The sequence below is a fragment of the Motacilla alba genome, chromosome 1, assembly GCF_015832195.1.
Source record: "Motacilla alba alba isolate MOTALB_02 chromosome 1, Motacilla_alba_V1.0_pri, whole genome shotgun sequence".
Classification (NCBI taxonomy): Eukaryota; Metazoa; Chordata; class Aves; order Passeriformes; family Motacillidae; genus Motacilla; species Motacilla alba.
In genome coordinates, this window is record NC_052016.1 from 46526503 (window position 1) to 46543981 (window position 17479).

Here is a 17479-nt window from a genome sequence, read left to right on the forward strand (position 1 = left end):
CTGTGTTACACAGAAACTGTTTTTCTGTGTCAGTTACAGCTGACATTTTTATTAAAACCTACTGTGAATGAACATAAAATATTGTTACATCATTTTTAACATCATAAAACATCATGACATCATTTTATGATGATAAAACATCAACATGAGTACAGCACAGTCCAGTAGTTTCTGCCTGTATTGGGCCTACTTGATTTTGACTGTGATATAACAGAGATCAGGATCTGAACAGTTTGGAAGATGCTGGCATTTACCAGTCCTGATTTTAGTAGAATATTGCTCTGCCATGACAACCAGGGACAAGTGGTTAGGTGAGAATTTCTGCTCCTGTTAAAGAAAAAAACATGGTTTTGTTCTCCATCTTGTAAAATTTGAAACCATGACCCAAGGGTGCCTGCAGACTCGAAATGCAGAAGGCGAGGATGCAATTTTACTAACAGACTTTTGCATTCTCTTTGATGAGTGGTGGGGCCAAGCCAGTATCTGCTGGCTGCCCAGATTGCCTGTAATTCTTGAAGCTGCTTGTCTTCTTCCTTGGGTGTGCAAGTTTTATTTACTTCACCCCAATCTACTTTTTATTCATAAAACAAGCTCGGGTTTGAAATGCACTGGTTACATACAGGATTCCAAATGCCAAGGCAGGACTGTGTGTCTGGAGGAGCAACGAAGGGTGTCTTTAATCCTATTCTCTACCAGAATAGGCCAGTAATTTTGGAAATTAGTGTACTTGAGATTTTTCTTGGGTCTGTGTCAGCATCAGCGCAATTTACAGACCAGTCTCCTATGCTTGTTTTCACGTACATATATGGCTTAGATCTACTCAAGCAAGCAATCTTTCCCTCTTGCTTTCTAAATATAGATGACTGCCATACACATTCATGCATAATATGAATGGTAAAGTGATGAATTCATTAACATTTTGCAGAAATGCCTATTTCCTCTCCTCTTGGCACAGAAGAAAATAGTATCTTCGTGCCTGTAGAAATGACAGGCTGGATCCCACCCCCTTGTCATCCCCCTGCTGCCTTGCTCCATGCAATTGCATGGGGTTAGCGATGACCTGTGTGATATATGCAGGCAGCGTGCAGTTAGCTGAGCACAAACCAAGCAGTCAGGATTAATAAATCCAGGTCATTCGTGGATGGCTGTTTTTCCTGCAGAGTGGGGTGCTGTGGATCCCTATGCTTGTGGGGTTCCTGCCTCACAGGGATGGCTGGATGCATCACCAGTGCCACTTTGAGCGCTCTGCCTCCTCCTCAAGCAAGTCCTTGGCAGTGGCTGGAGATTGACGACCATTCCCTTAGCCTAAAACCTGTGACAGCCAGTGGGGTGAGTGGGGAGTGAGCCTGCTGTGTGCCTATTGTGCCAGGTACTTGCGGCTAGGAAATGCTCATTTCCAAGGTTTGAACCTCAAGGAGCCTCTCTTTACAAAATGAAACAGTTCTCAAAAAAATGAGAAAGTAAAAAATCACAGAAGTGTAGAACAGACTAGGTTAGAAGGGACATCACAGATCATCTGGTCTAACCTTTTGAAGGAAGGAGACAATTTAGATGAGATTATCTAGGACAGTGTCTAATCACATACTGAAAACCTCCAGTGATGGGGAGTCTGCCACATCCCTGGGGAGGTTGTTCAGTGAGTGATTATTTTCGCTGTAAAAAGTTTCATCCTTATGTCAAGATAAAACATCTGAGTGCAACTTGTGCTTGCTGCCCTGTCTCACTGTAGCTCCTTGTGAAAAGAGAGCCTCTTTCCTCTTTATAGCCTCCCTTTAAATGCTGCAGGACTGTACTGAGAGCTCTCTCACAGCCTTCTCTTCTCTGGGGAGAAAGGGCCTAACTCCTTCATCCTTTCCTCTCAGAAAGGTTCTACAGCCCACTGGTGATTTTTGCAGCCCTCCTTTGGACCCTGTACAGTCAGTATCTTTGTTGAATTGTAGGATTATGACAATGTCATTTGTGGCTTGAAATATAGGGTCAAGCCAATGTCATTCCTGGCTTAACAGGGCTGTGATTCATTTTGTATCAGTTTGTTAAAACAAGCACCCCTGAGAACAGATTTAGGATGAGCCTTGTTTGCCAAGTTGCAAGCAGAAAAGGCCTTAATGCTGTGTAAGTGCTGCTCCACGGAGACTAAAACATCCCTGTATTATCAACAATGTTTCCAGCACAAATCCAAAACATAGCCCCACTCTAGCTACTGAGAAGAAAATTAACTCTTCCTAGCCAAAACCAGTGCAGTCCAGCTATCAGTGTCTGTGGAATGCTGGGGCGTGCAGCTCCCGTGCAGTTGGTCTGTAGCACAAATTCCCATGGCCCTCCAGCTACATCCGCTCCTTACTGTATTAAGAACATCTGGACAAAGTGATTTATAAACTCTCTCCCTTGATATCACTGGTTGTATTTTATGTCTCAGCAATTTTCTGTATTGCTAAACTATTACTCATGAGCAGATTTTGTGGTAAGACCTTTCCCAGACTATAGTCCTGTTTAATGTGTGGCCGTGTCCTCATCTTTCCTTCTTTTTACTCATTCCCTTGTTCAGTTTTGATGGCTCTGTTGATTTCATGTCCTGGGGCTATGCCTTGATTGGTGAGCTTGTGACTTTTCACTGTTAGCTCTTACAAACTTTTCTTTGTACCTGGACTGAGCACCTTGTAGACCAGGCTGGGTTAATGCATGAAACAGCACTGGTGACTTGGTGTTTTGCCTCTTGCTCCTTAGAGCTAATGTGTTATTTGGGAAGTGCAGACTGAAGAGGTGGTTTGCTCACTGGCCTCAGAAGGGCTTCTCAGCACCTAGCCATGCTCAAGAAGTTTTTTTAGACTACTGTCATAGGGCTTGGCTTCACATTTTGTCATTCACACAGTTTCTTTACTGGAATTCCTTTCTTCTTTCTTACAGGCTCCACATCTGTTTGTTACAAGCCTACCAGCCCAGTCCAGGTACTGGAAGACTCTGGCTTTCTCTACCAGGATCACCAGTTGTTTGCTGGCAGGCATGAAGTGTCCCCGTTAACAGCTGAAGTGATCAGTGCCAAAGAAAAAGCTGGTAAGTGCACGGCCACATTTCTGTATGAGTGCCCTGCATTTACTTCCAGGTTTTTCCTAAAGTATAAATTGAGCATTAAACCATTTACAAGTAATTTTTAGAGAGTTGAAGGCCAGCTTCTCATTCTTCGTAGAGTCAAAGTTACCTTTGACTCATGTATTGTGACCCACCATCACTTGTCACCTGTGTTTGTGGAGGGTGCATCATTTCCACTTGTCCTTCAGGACATGGTTGCTTTTCACTGCACGGCTGGACCAATTGCCATGGCTCTTTTGCTGATGGAGCAAGACCTTAGATACTGTGGAAGGCTCACTGTGGTCAGTCCTTCTGGACTTCAATAATAGGCTATTTAAAGTACACCTCCCAGGGAAAAGGATGATAACGTGACTAGCACAGAAGTGGAAATCCTGATGTATTAGAAAGAACTGCCTTGACTGTTTGATGTTGACTTTATCTTTCCTCAGGCTTTTCTCAGGCATTGTCTAGCAACCTAGACTGTAAGCTTTCTGGTGTGTTAGGGAGACATTACTGCTTGTCTGCAAAAACGTCCAGTGTGATGAGGCTTCTGTGTGCTGTGATAACATGAACAAAGCAGCAAGAGTTTGCTGTAACTGCAGGGACATTTAAAGCAGCTGGATACTTGGCTGTTGAGCTGACAGGTAGATGGAGATGCGCTGTGTGTCTGTGCATCTTTCTGCCTCAAACACCATCCAGAGGAGCTGACAGACCCTCTGAGAGCTGGTGGCCAGGGTGCAACCCCAGCAGGTGAGGCTGGCAGGCAGATAACATTGTTTCAGGGAAAGCAGGAGAGGTGTATCAGCTAGGGCAGGTGTGGAGTGAAACAGCCTGGGAATCTTCTCTCCCTCTTGAGCCCCACAGTCATCTTTAAGGCTTTGCCGCGGAAATGACCTCTTATCATTGTTAAGAGTCAAAGGCTTTTTTTCCTTCTGGCATCTGGGTTGTATATAAGTTATCCCACAGCATGTGTAGCAACTGATGAAACCTCAGGGAAATGACCAGACCTCAAGAGAAAGTTTGCTTTTAAACTGTTTTCAAATGCTAAGAAACATTTGTAAGTCCTGACAAACTCCTCTGGGAATTGGGAACAGCAGGAGAAAGTTGCCAAGAGTGACCTCAAGAAACCAAACTGCAGAATGCACCTCCTTCTTGCCTAGGTACATTGTAAGACTTTTCTCACTTTTGGCTGCACTGGAGTCTTTCAGGACCATTTGTCTGATCTCAGTGTTCAGATAGACATCTTACAGCACTTTTGGGATGGAAGGAGGGCTCCAGGAGGGAGGGATTCCAGAGGTCTCAACCATGGTTAAATCATAGAATATGCTGAGTTGAAAGGGGCCCATTGAGATCATCATTCCAACTCTTGGCCCTATGCAGGACACCCCAAGAATCACACCATGCCTGAGAGCTTTGTCCAAATGCTTCTAGATGCTTAGCTTCAGGCAAGCTCCACTGCTTATGTAGGGCAAACACGGTGTCATTGACTCTGAATGACTTCAGTAGCCTGTGTTAGGGTTGTGTAGCTAATCTGTCTGCGCTTTTTTTTTAAATGTTGGCATTACATCTGTAACCATAATGCCTTCCTTGTAAACTTGCAACAGTTAGTATTGACTCCCTTAGAAACAGTGTTTTCAGCCAGAAGGGAAATTGCAGTTTTAGAGGAAAATGCCAGAGCACAGATTATTCGCAGACCTTTAGGACCATGTTATTTTTAGTTCCATTTCACTGTTTTTCTATGACACATCTTACATTTTATTTTGTCATGGCTCACAGTTCACTTACGCCTTTAGCCATCAAAAATACAGCAGTTGGTGTTGCCATGCAGGCTGCCTCTGTAAGTTGTGCAGGCCATCTCCACAGAGGGGTCAAACACTGGAACAGGCTTCCTAGAGAGGCGGTCAATGCCCCAGGCCTGTCAGTGTTTAAAGAGGCATTTGGACAAGGCCCTTAATAAAATACTTAAACTTTTTCTGAGCTTTGAATTGGCCAAGCAGTGGGATGAGATAACCATTGTAGGCTCCTGTCCTATCCTATCCTATCCTATCCTATCCTATCCTATCCTATCCTATCCTATCCTATCCTATCCTATCCTATCCTATCCTATCCTATCCTATCCTATCCTATCCTATCCTATCCGTGTTAGAAAACCAAATTTCCCTGTGACATGGAATGTCCCTTTTTGACTTGGAGGGAGGTTCAGAGCTGTGGGCACTGGATGCATGGAATATTATGGAGGGGAAAGCCAGGGAGAGGACTGGAATGTGTTCCTAGGGGTCACTGCCAAACAGAATTAGGGTATAAGAGTGGAGAATGAGCAGGGAGCGGTGTTCTGCCTCCTTTGTTGGTGTCCAGCCATGTTCCCTGTGCTGCCAGGGGAATCCTGACAGGACACTGACCATGGGGTGTATCCTGGGCACGGGGTCACCGTTGTGGGATGTAGGAAGGGAAGAAACAGCAGGGGGGAAGAGAGCTCCTGGACAGCAGAGCTAATGGCCATCTTTCTCTCCCTGCCCAGCCGAGGAGACCCTCTGCACCCTGCGCCCGCCCAGCTTCCGCCGTGTGCCAGAGGCGGAGATGCGAGGGGCAGAGGAGGTGGCAGCCGGCACCGTCCTGCAGCGCCTGATCCAGGAGCGGCTGAGGTATGGCAACCCCAGCGAGAACATGAACCTGTTGGCCATACAGCACCAGGCGACGGGCAGCGCCGGCCCCTCCAACAGCACTGCCAGCACTCTCTCTTCCGCAGAAAACCTTGCTCCCGAAGACCTGCCAATGGTCCAGCCGTCAGGGCGGCAGGAACCACAGGGGCAGGAGCACCAGGGGGACGGTGCTGCCATGGAGAAGCAGCCTCGGGCCCCGCAGCCCCCGCACAGCACCGAGGAGCTCCCCACCTATGAGGAGGCCAAGGCCCAGTCCCAGTTTTTCCGTGGCCAGCCCGCACCACCAGCCACCGCCACCACGCCGGGTTTTTATGGCTCCTCCGGCCAGAAGTCCAGGACGGAGGGGAGGCCGACAGTGAACCGGGCCAACAGCGGGCAGGCCCATAAGGATGAGGCGCTGAAGGAGCTGAAGCAGGGCCACGTCCGCTCGCTGAGCGAGAGGATCATGCAGCTCTCGCTGGAGAGGAACGGGGCCAAGCAGCACCCCCCAGCCCCAGGAGGTGGGAAGGCTTTCAAGGCAGCCCCGCAACCCAGCAAGGCCACGGACCCGCGGGGCCCGCCTCCCGAGTACCCCTACAAAGGCAAGGCAGCAGCCCCAGGCAGCAAGGAGCACGGGCTCTTCTACGGCGAGCAATCATCACAAGATGTCCTCAAGGCCGCCTACGCCGCCCCCCAGCCCGCCCGGGCAGAACTGGCCCTCGTCCGCTACCAGGCGCCCCCAGAGTACGGGCTCAGCAGGTAATGGCCCTTGGGGGTGGCTCTGCAGGGTCACCTGGTCCTGCCTGGGTGTCTGTGGGGCTTGGGCCTTGTGTAGGCACAGCCAGAGCGAGCTGTAGCTCCGGGCACACAGTGGGGACATCACACCCTGCAGTGGGGACATAACATCCTATGGCCGGGATAGCAGGCCTGGCTGGTGGAGGCACCCGCATCTCCCAGAGGACTCTATAAAGCTTATATTCCACTTACGTGCTACTTAAATCTTCCCACAGGGCTCACGTGGGGCTTTCACAGTACTGGGCCTCTCATGCCAGGCCTCCCTGTGAGCACAGGTTTATTCCAAGCGCATTAGAAATAATCCAGTGTTTGCTGGCTGTGCGCTGATCCCCGTAAGTGGTGCAGGTCCTGCCTTCAGAGATGAGGTGGTGTGTTAAGGGCTCTTTTTTCCTTGCTGTACCTCAATGCAAGTGTTTGTCTGTCTCATCCCTGTCTCTTTGACCTCTCAAACAGTTATTTTGTTGGGTTTGGAAGTCTGAAGTTGTTTGGTGTGAATGTGAGCAGTTTCCATGTTGCAAGCCGCCTCATTGGGTCTTTACTGATCCCAGAATCCCCAAAGGTTTTGTTGGCATCACTTTAAGTTGCACAGTTATTTTACCACAGCACAGGCACAAAGAAAAGGTGGCGCAATTGACCTGACTCTTTCTGTCCATGTGTAAGGCATGAAATGCAGGAGGGAATGCTCTGCTTTTTTATGTGTTCAGAAAAGATGGGTTTTGTGTTGAGACAGGTAGAAAATCAAAGTGTAGTTTCAGTGACAGGGGCAAGGTGGCTTCCCCATGTCTGGGCTGGTTAAAATGCACTTTCATAAAGTGGTCTCTGTGCCAAGTATTTCAATCTTTGGAGAGGACAAAGGCAGGTTTCCTGTTCAGGGATGTCAGCCCTGTCTTTACTAGAGGATTTGCCTGGGCAGCAGTCACTGTCTGAGCCCTGCTGAAGGAGTTGGGTGCAGGGGGAGTGCTGGGTTACACTCCTGGGTTGCTCCCAAGCATAAACCTTCCTGTGAACCCTGCACTTGCTCACTGCTTCTCCCCTTACCTGGGCTCTGAGGATGTTCACTGTCAGGCATCTGGCTGGAATGGAGGACCTTGACAGAAGAGGTTGAGATTGGGGACTGCCTGGTTTCATAAGGTTAATTAACAGTAGGGGTAGGGTCTGGAGAGGCTGGTTTTTCTGTTAGAGGAACAAGTGAGGTAAGGAATTTCAGCTTTCATCTCATCAGGAGTGTCTGGGAAAGAAGCTGATGGAAGCAGAACTTTGCTCCTGGTCAGATGGGAATCTCATATACCCCAGCATCTCCTTCCCTCTGTCTTGGTCATATCAGTTCCCCAGCCCATCTATCCTGGCATCCTCTGGACAGGGACCATGTGAGAGTCTTCTGTGTTCCAGAAAAGCGGAGAAACACCGAGTGCATCGATCCAGAAAAAGCACTCACAGATACCAGGGATGGAAAAGACTTAAAGGGTCACTGAACCCCCACTTCCTCACAGTCCTTCTTCGACATGGGAAATGTGGCTGGAAATGGACCAATGCTGGCCGAGAGCTGTTGAAGGATAATGGAATAACTGTAGCTGCTGCCTAATTTCCTTTTTTGGTTTGACTTTTTGTTTTGCATGTGACTGGTTTTAAAGGAGACATTGCCTTTATAATCATTGGGGTGAAATCTTGAAATTTACTGTAAATTTCAAGATAATTAATTGGTGTTGTACTGAAGAAATCCTAGAGTCATATGATGTAGGGGTAGTCTCAGCATTTATATAAATCAGATTTAGTGACTTCTGTTTTATGGACATCACAGTTGCAGAGCAGAGCTTGAACCTTGAAGCTTAAAAAGCAAAACAACTAGAAGGCAAATAAAAATAAACCAGTATTTTTTCCTGTTAAAATGTCAGTATTTTTAAGCCAAGTGCTTGATGCCTGGAGCCCTGACTCACAACTTCTGAATGCTTTAAGTTGGCCAAGTATAACAATCTTTAGAAAACGTTTCCTTTCCTAGATGTGCAGCCATTCTTGAATGGTGTCTTTGCTAACTTTCCTTAGGTGCAGGTTCAGAAAGTCATAGCTTGTTAGGTGAAAGGGCTTGGAACTAATCTAATTTAGTTTTTTGCATGATGCTGTGAATTATTTCCAGTTTGTGAAACATTCAGTCCTGGTGAGTATAACAATCTCCATCTGGAGAATCCATCACGGATTTTATAGCCTTGTTCCACTAGCTAATTGCCATCTCTGGCAAAGATCTCCATTTTAGTTTCAGCCTGTGTTTTCTAGTTACCAGGGATTTTGCAAAATCTTTGTCAAATACAGTGAAGAGACCTGTGCTATCAGTTCTTTAATGCATTTAACAGATGGAGCCTGGAGCCCTGTACTTATTTCACTATTGTCAAAATCCCTTTCTTTCGCTGTGGAAAGCCAATCTGAACACTGGTTCAGTACCAGCTGGACCAGAGGCTAATCAGGTGTAGTAACACCTCTGATTTGACTCAGTATTCCTTGTTTACATAGCTCATTAACACTTGCAGTTGGCACCCTGGGATCTCGCCATACAGCTTGTTACCCAGTCAGGCATGTGAGGGTTGTCACAGCCCAGGATAGTATTTTCCACCCTTTCACTTTAGCTTGCTGTATTTATTCCTGGACGGATGGACCTGGACAAGCTCAAGTCACAATGTTGTATCTCCATGTCGTGCTTTAGCCGTGATCCAGATCACTTGGTGCAACGAATCCTCCTCATTGATCCCAGTGGCTCTTGTCAGATCCTGGTGTTTTTTATTCAGAATGATTTCTTTATCTCCATTATTAATAGAAAGCACATATAATGCAAATGAAGCCTTGAGCTGGAAGCTCTGCTTCTTACTGAGGGGAATTAATTTGTAGTACATGCAGAAGACAATCATGCAGGCACCTTTTGATTCTGATTTAATCCATGCGTTTTCAAAGTCAGCGTGAAGAATCAATGAAAAGAATAAATCTGGGCTGTTTTTAAATGCATCCCATTTTTTATGTGCCTCATAAAATCCCACCCTGCCAGGATGTAGAAGTCTGTCATTAGCTGCTGAAATAGTCTGCTGCTTCTCCAGTATTTGTGTGTTTATTCCCCCACACATATTACTGCTGTTTTCAGACAACCTGTTGATAGTTACTGATTCAGCCATGTCTGTGGCTGCTGATGGGATACAAGGAGCTCGTTTCCTTCCCTGAGACAAAAAGGCAGGCGGGTTTGCTGGCACTGTGGACAAGCTGAAGGATGTTACACCCAAACTGACTTACCCTGGCTTTTCTCTGCAAGGATAGCCCAAGCATGAGCGTGGGTTGGAGGCTGCACTTCCATCTGACGTGAATGCTGGCAGCCCTGCAGAAGAGCTTTGCTTTGTATCCTTTCCTTCTGGTCTAATATGCCTTACATTAAAATAAATCAAAGTGAAATGAAGCTGTTTTCACAGCTTGGGTGATACCCTGTCTTTTCTCCTTACCCTTCTCTACTATTATCCTAGCTGGTTCCTCTAGAACTGCAGAGGTTCAGGAAGGCACCTTTTCCTTGTGCTGAAAATCTGTTCTGAGTGTGGATCTCTGTGAGGAAATACAATATTCTGTCCCTCTCTACTATCAAGGGTATGTTTGATACACCATATGTCTTTTTAGATTATAATTTTGCCCTGCAGAATCTTCACGTAATCATGCCAAAGAGGCTGGGCCAAGTCTTTCCAGAACTGACAAATGTCACCCACAAAACAGTGATTTCATGAGATGCGAGTCCAAGTCTGCAGAATGTTTTTTGAAACAAACACTTGTGTTTACAAGATGCTGCAACTTTTGCTGATTCCGTAGGACAGAGAATACTATGAGGGTCATGTCTGGGCTTTGGCAAATGTTCTCCCATTTATTTCTGTATCACCATTTAGTGATGGATCTGTAATTGTGTTTCCTTGCACCATGACCATCAGACTGGGCTTGCTGACTTTGCCATGATTCTTTTTTTTTTTTCCTGCATGATCATAATACTGTTTCTTCCGTGTTCTTCCCTGTGAGACAGAATAATGTTTGAAGTCTGCTTTGTGATGGCAGAAATCATAATGAAATCAGGTAGACACCTGGTCTGAGGTTAGTATCCTTACTGAAGGCTCCCAGTCAATGGGCAGGAATAAGCACATTTCACACACTTTTTTACTCTCATTGTAAGGTAAAAGCCTAAGGCAACTTCAAAGAACTGCACCCCAGAAACGCCTTATTCTCATCGCTGACTCATCCAGAGCATCCACAGAAGATGCATGAAGTTGTGAGATAAAGTTTCTTGGGAGAGTCTTTGAAAGATGAAATAGGTCAGTCTGCCCTAGAGGCAAAGGAAGGCAGAGCATTCAGAGAAAGATGAGCTATATAGGTTAGAGGAGAGCATTTTAATTATGAATGTAAATGCCACGGTGTGTTGGAAACAAAGTCCTTCCTGCACTGGCCCCTTTCCATCCCTAAACAGAGGAGAGCTTCACTGTACCTATAGGAAGGCTGAGGTGGAATTTCCTTTCCAGAACATTTACAGGCATTTTCATTTACTAATACTGAGCTGCTTTATCCAACAACAGCTCTTTCGTATTTTTGATTTCCTGGTCATCAACAGCAAGTGGGCTTTTATCATAAATTTTCCTTTCCAGGTTTTTTTATTTCTACATAAAGTTAGAAATTCTCCCCAAATTTCTCTGTCTTGGTAATTCTTGCTCCCGGGTGGTCCAGTATAAGAGGAGTATTAAGACCATGCCTAAATTTGGGGGCTTAGGCAGCCCCAACATCTTGAGGAATTTCTTATGAAAGTGAGGTCCATTGCTCAAGTGAGGTATTCTGCTGAAGACATTCTATTGCAAGCTATAGGTAGTAAGCTATTATGCATGCTATATCTGTGAAAAGCAAGAGAGTGCTTGGTGACCCCAGCGCAGTAGCCCTTGAAAGCCTCACAGCCTGCTGGTGCTCTTTATTCAAAAAGCTGTTTTCCTTAATTTTTTTTTCTTTTTCCTTCTTTACAATACATTGCTGAAGCTTATGGGGCCCCTACTTCTACAATAATGCCAACAAAAAATATGTTTTTAATAGAAATATAGCTGAAATATTGCAGAGATAGCCAAAACTCATAATGTTCCACTGTTGCATGCTTTTAAGAAGGATGATTGTTGACTAGAATGTTTGGCTGAAAGATTTTAACCTGCTCTAATGCAGAGTAAGATCAACATTTAAAATACAGTAAAAGCATTGTGAGAATGTCATTCTTTACTAAGCCCAAAGGACCTCAGGATAATCCTGATTGCTGCGTTTCTTTGGAGCTTTACATGAGAATTTGGATAGGAACTAAGCTGCTGTTATAACATTCCTATTTTTGCAAATGCTGTTTTGTTAATGTGAATTGCTGTGTTTATTTTATTGTGTATGTACTCAGAGATTTTGCAGTTGGCTAAGTCAGAACTAAATTGGGACAGATTAAACAAGTAAAAAGAAAGTCAACATTAATTTTGTTGAGCAGCTGTGCTTCAAGAGGTATAAAGTCAGTTGTACCTGTTCAGTTTCCGAGCTGGAAAACACTGGAGAATCTCTCGTGTGGCCATGGCTGCTGAGACTCTGGTGGATGGCAGCTGCTATAGAGTGTAAATCTTTAGTAGCTCAGAAAACCATTTGCAGTTCAAGAAAATAGAGATCTCTGTGGTCTTTACTTCCTCTGTAGTGTAAAGCTAGACAGACTAAAGTGACAAGAAAAGGTGAAATTGATGAAAGGCTAAGATTTCCCAAAAGTGCAGTGTCAAAAGTTCATGCAAGGGACTAAAGGGTGTATCTATGGACAAAGATTGCTGTGCTTCATAATGAAAAAGAAAGATTGCTGTATCTCCACTGGTTTGGATTCAGAGATAAATTTAATTCTATTGCTCTACGCTATTCCCATAAAGAAGTGAGAAAATCTGTACCTGCAGCAAATCTTCCAAATTTTCTGCTTTCTACTAAGTGTCTTTGTAGGGGTGTAACTGTATCCAGACAGTTGGGCTTTTACTTGCATAAAACCAGTGGTGTCTTTTCTTTTGGTAAAGACAAACTAGCTCACACTTAACTGAATTAATTGCTGTGGTAAAACATGGGAGCACACACTGGCTGTCAGCAGCACTGAGGAGATGTTGCATGCTTGTCTGAGTTCACATTCACTTGTGGGCATCTTTTGCACTGTGAGTGTCATCCCTCACTCATGATGTTAGTTACTGTTCAGATTTTTGAGCAAAAAAATATTCAAGTCCCATGATGGGCATCAGTTCCCTGTAGCACCAGAAGGAAAGGGGGACTGTGGGGATTCTGTGAGAACTATGCCCATGGTCAGAGGGCAGGAGCACCTCTTCTGTGAAGACAGACTGAGAGTTGGAGTTGTTCAGCCAGGAGAAGAGAAAGCTCCAGAGAGATCTTACTGCAGCCTTCTAATACTTAAAGGGGGCTAATAAGAAAGCTGGAGCAGGATGTTCTACCAAGGCCTGTAGAGACGGGATAAAAGGAGATAGCTTTGAACTGGAAGAGGGTAGATTTAGATTAGATATAAGGAAGAAAGTTTTTATGCTGAGGGTGGTGAGGCACTGCAACAGGTTGCCCAGAGTAGTTCTGGAGGCTCTGTCACAGTAAGTGTTCAAGACCAGGTTGGTTGGAGCCCCGAGAAGCCTCATCTAGCGGAAGGTGTCTGAGCCTGTGGCAGGGTGGTTGGACTAGATGGTTTTTAAAGATCATTTCCAACCCAAGCCATTCTGTCATTCTGTTAATTCCTGTGTTTTGTTGTGAAGTGTCATACAGCACCTCCCTGGTTTCCTGTCTTTTATCCTCTTTCAGTAGACATCTGGCTCCTTAGTTATTAGCCTGCACCTCTGCCGGACAACTAATATGCCTGGGGCTGAGAGCAAACCCTTCTGGTGCTGGGAGCTGCCCAGGGGGAATGACCCCTCTCCTGTGCTCTTGAGCTGCCTCTGTGGATGTTTAATTTACAGGAGAGACACAGGAGAGCCTTAGAGCATGTCTATGCTAGGCAGGTAAAAGCCATCTCAAGGTCAGACTGAGCTCACCACAGCTTTCCTCAATGCTGGCTGCATGAAGCTCTGCTGGGATCTTCTTCCCAGGGACACTGGTCTGTACTTCTGACCAGTTAGCAGTGTACTTGTGTTCGGTCTTTCCTCCGTTTCAGTACCTTTCTGTGCCAGAGTGGATGCATTGGGCAAAGCTGGGATGAGAGTGTGGGACTGTGTGTGCTGTATCTGGGGGCCTGCAGATTTGCTTTCACTCTAGTTTGGACAGAAGATTAAGGCTGAATTGCTGGCTTTCTTTGCTGTCGTGTGGCTTGGCAGGGACAAGTTTGTTAGAGCAGTGCTGTTCATTTTCTAGGGCAGGATTTTAAAATTGCCTTCACTTTTCAGCTTTGTTCTGCAGCAGTCGAACAAAGTGGTGGGTTATTGTCAGTAGAATTAGGCCAACACTGAAGGCTTTTGAAAATCCTGTTTTGAGAAGCTGTGTAGGTGCTGAAGACAACAGTAACCATAATTACTATGTATTTATATAGCACAAAATTGTCTGTCTAAAAAAAAGCATTCATGGTTCTTTGAGGCCCAGTGGGGTAAATATGTGTGTTCATTACGTCTTGTGCCGTGTGTAGGGTACAGAAATAAAGGTAATGGTATCCACAGCAAGCCTAACAGCTTGTGGTTACATTAAAATACAAATCCAGAAGGTGCTTGATTGCAGACTTCAGGTGGGGTCTAGCGGCCAACTTATCTTCCAGCCAAACTGGGCCCTGACACTGAGGTACCACGTGGTCTGGGTTGAGCCTCTTTGACAAGATCAGTGTAGAAATTTCAGAACTTTGGCATCAGGGCTGAGAAATGGCTCAGCCTATGCACAGTGAGATTTTGCTTGGGCTGCTTCCCGTGGCTGAGGCTTCAAGGGCTGCCTGTGCAGTGGATGGAGGGATGGAGATAGGTTGGGTGAGGGACTCTGATCCCACCTGGTTGTCAGCTGCAGGCTTACCCTCACTGCTGAGACATCCTCCTGGGTTATCTTCCAGCCACTGCAAATTATGATTTGGGTGTATTAAAGAGCTGCCTGCTGACAGCAAGCCTAGCTCACAAGCAGATCCACTACCAGCTCACTTCTTACTCTACTGTGATATGAGTCTGGTGAGTGATAGAATGCCCTTAATTGGGGAGTGACAAAGTGAGGTCTCCCACTGGAGGATGGCTTTCATGGCTCACTGTAATTGCTGTGCCTCCAGCGGTTCTGCAGCAGCACTTCCTCTTCCACTTGCTAAAGCCACTCAGGGATACTGCTTTGCACATCCTTCCTCACATCACTTCCTCTTGCCTCCCAACTCAGCTGATCCACTGGTCTTGCTCTGGGCAGGGAGTGGTGTTCGAAGGGTGAGTAATGCATCCCTTGTGTTTTCTTCAAGCCTGCCAGCTTATGCTTGTCAGCCATGGTGTTTGTGGGAAGGGGAGGCAGGAAGAGGCTGGTGGCTGCTGAAGTATTAGCTGCACACCTAGGCAAAAATGCTGGTTTTGAGTCAGTGCTTCCTTTATGCGCTCGTACCAGACATGTATGTCACTGTCAAGAGCAGGCGAGGAGACAATTTACCCAGTCTCTGCTGTGATTGTTGGCATTTAGGAGTCGTGACTGTCCAGTTATAACACTATTAATAAACCATGCAGTCATTAGGTGAAAACTCCTGTAAGCATTTCGAGGGCGTGCAGCTCTAACACTTCCCCTGTGTGTGCTTTCCCACAGCCGACAATGCCAGCCGCCCTTCCCGCCACCGCCGGCCCAGCAGCACAGCCCCATGTCCTCGCAGGCCACCGCTGGCCCTCTGCTCCCAGGCTCCTTGCCCCCACTGCCGGCCCCCGTGGCTGCCCAGACCCCAACGCTGCCGGGCCAGCAGCTGACACCCGACGCCTTTGCCATCGTGGAGCGGGCACAGCAGATGGTAGAGATGCTCTCCGAGGAGAACCACGTGCTGCGGCAGGAGCTGGAGGGGTACTACGAGAAGGCAGACAAGCTGCAGAAGGTAGGTGCAGAGATTGGGATGGAGCCTGGCCAGGATGACCATCTTGCTGCTTCTGCCTTTGGGCAGCTGTTCTTCCTAGTTGTGTCACTGCAGCAGGGATGCACCACTGGCCACTTCTAACCACTGCCTCTCCGTGGTGGTCTCGCAGAGGGTAATCCTGTGCCTTGTGGGCTCTACTGCCTTTAGGATGAAACAGAGCAGTCCATCAGATACCTCTCAACTGAATATTTTCCCCTTCCATCTTCCATGTTGGCATCACTGGGGCTTTCTTTGGAAGTCTCCCATGGGCAGTATGTTCCTGGTGCAGCAGGGTCCTGCACAATCTGCACAAGGGTTAGAGATGCAGGTGAGAGCCATATGAAGAGCACATTCTTATTTGTCCCAAGCAGTCTTGTCCACCATGATAAGCTTGTGTGGTGCTTCACACTCTTTGGAAGTGTAACAGCCACCAGTGGGGCTGTCCATTGGAAATGGATGAACTGGGTTGTCTTAGAGGCCTTCAGTTACTGCCCCTCGAGTTTCTAAGAACTGATGTTAGATATCCATTTGAACATGTTGGTTCTAAAAGCACTGTCCCCTTATCTGGAAGGACCATTTGATAAAGATTTTGCTTGAAACCCATTTTTCTAAGAGATCCTGCATGCTCTTTTCTATAAGTATACAGATTTTTCCAGTGGAGAAGGGTGATGTCTTGTGCACTGCCTGGGGTGAGAAGATGAAGAGTTTTATCAAATGAAGTAGAAGAAGTTGCTTAAAACTGGGGCTCACTGAAGGCGAATCAGAGATGCTCCCCACATCTGCTGGCTTTAAATCCCAAGGGCTCAGACCAAATAACTTATTTAGGACCCTACACTACTATTTCATTTAGGTCTTCCCACCAGTTATACACAAATGAGCTTAGACTGCAGGTCTTTTCTCTCTGAATTTAGGAGTCTGTATAGGAGCTCATTTTTTTTGTATACTGTGTGGATCCGGGTGTTCTTGGAGACACCCTTCGTAGGAGAAGAAGCAGCTCTTAGAGACCATGTCCCAGCCTTAGCTTTGGGGGAAATTTGTGACAATCTGTTCAAACAGATTAGGAAAAAGACCAAATGTTTTGTGGCTGCTGTCCTTTCTGCCTCCTTCTCTGCAACAAGATGAGTTGAATTTATTCACAGAATTTCCTAAACTTAGCTTAAAAAACTTTTGCAGCAGCATTAGCTATTCACGAAGAAATCTGCAAAAACTTTAATACTGACTTCCTGTGGCCCTTGTGGGCAAAAAGAAATATTCCAGCTATTAATTTTACAAAAGCTGTGTTGTTCAGTAAAAGATATTTAAGTGTAATGCCCTATAAATATTCTGGTTTCTTTCACCCTTGGAAATGGTTCTCTCTTTATCTTGGATGCCCTGCAAGTCTATTGCATCAGACACCAACAGAAAGGTATTGAAGCACGGGCTGAAGTCTCACTTCAGTCAATAAAGCATGGACTTGAGTCCCATTGACTTTGGGGGAATGTAAGCGGAGTATTAAAGTGAAACACATACTCAAGTGCATTCTTTCTTCAGGAAACCTAATCTCTAACACATGGTATCCCTCCCAAGCTGCTTTTGCTGTGCTTGAGCACAAGGTCAGGGCAGGTCTTCCTCAGTTCCCACAAACATTGCCTCTGAAAATGTGATTGAGTTAAATTATGTACTTTGGATGTGAAAACTCTTCCCTCTTGTTGCGAGTGGAAAGGTCAGGAGTGAGTACTTCTTGTTTGTGGGTAACAGTTTTATTCTAGGTAGGACCGCCTTCCCATCACTTTTATTCATTACAGAGTAGGAGAAGAAGTTAGAGAAAGTCAGCCTGACTTGTAGGACTCCCTGGGCACTTGTACAAACAGATCAGTTCTGAGGGTTGTCATGCTCTCAGTTGTGTGTGAACAGACTTTTTTCTAGAGAAGTACAA

At 46.0% G+C, this 17479-nt stretch overlaps 1 protein-coding gene across 1 annotated transcript in view; it reads left to right on the forward strand.

Moving 5' to 3' along the window:
* AMOTL1 (angiomotin like 1) overlaps nucleotides 1–17479 on the forward strand; it is a 53228-nt gene that overhangs the window by 8109 nt on the left and 27640 nt on the right. The window contains exons 2-4 of the mRNA XM_038130996.1: nucleotides 2905–3051; nucleotides 5585–6464; nucleotides 15270–15546. Of these exons, the coding sequence (XP_037986924.1) occupies nucleotides 2905–3051; nucleotides 5585–6464; nucleotides 15270–15546 (1304 nt within the window). The remainder of the gene's footprint in view (nucleotides 1–2904; nucleotides 3052–5584; nucleotides 6465–15269; nucleotides 15547–17479) is intronic.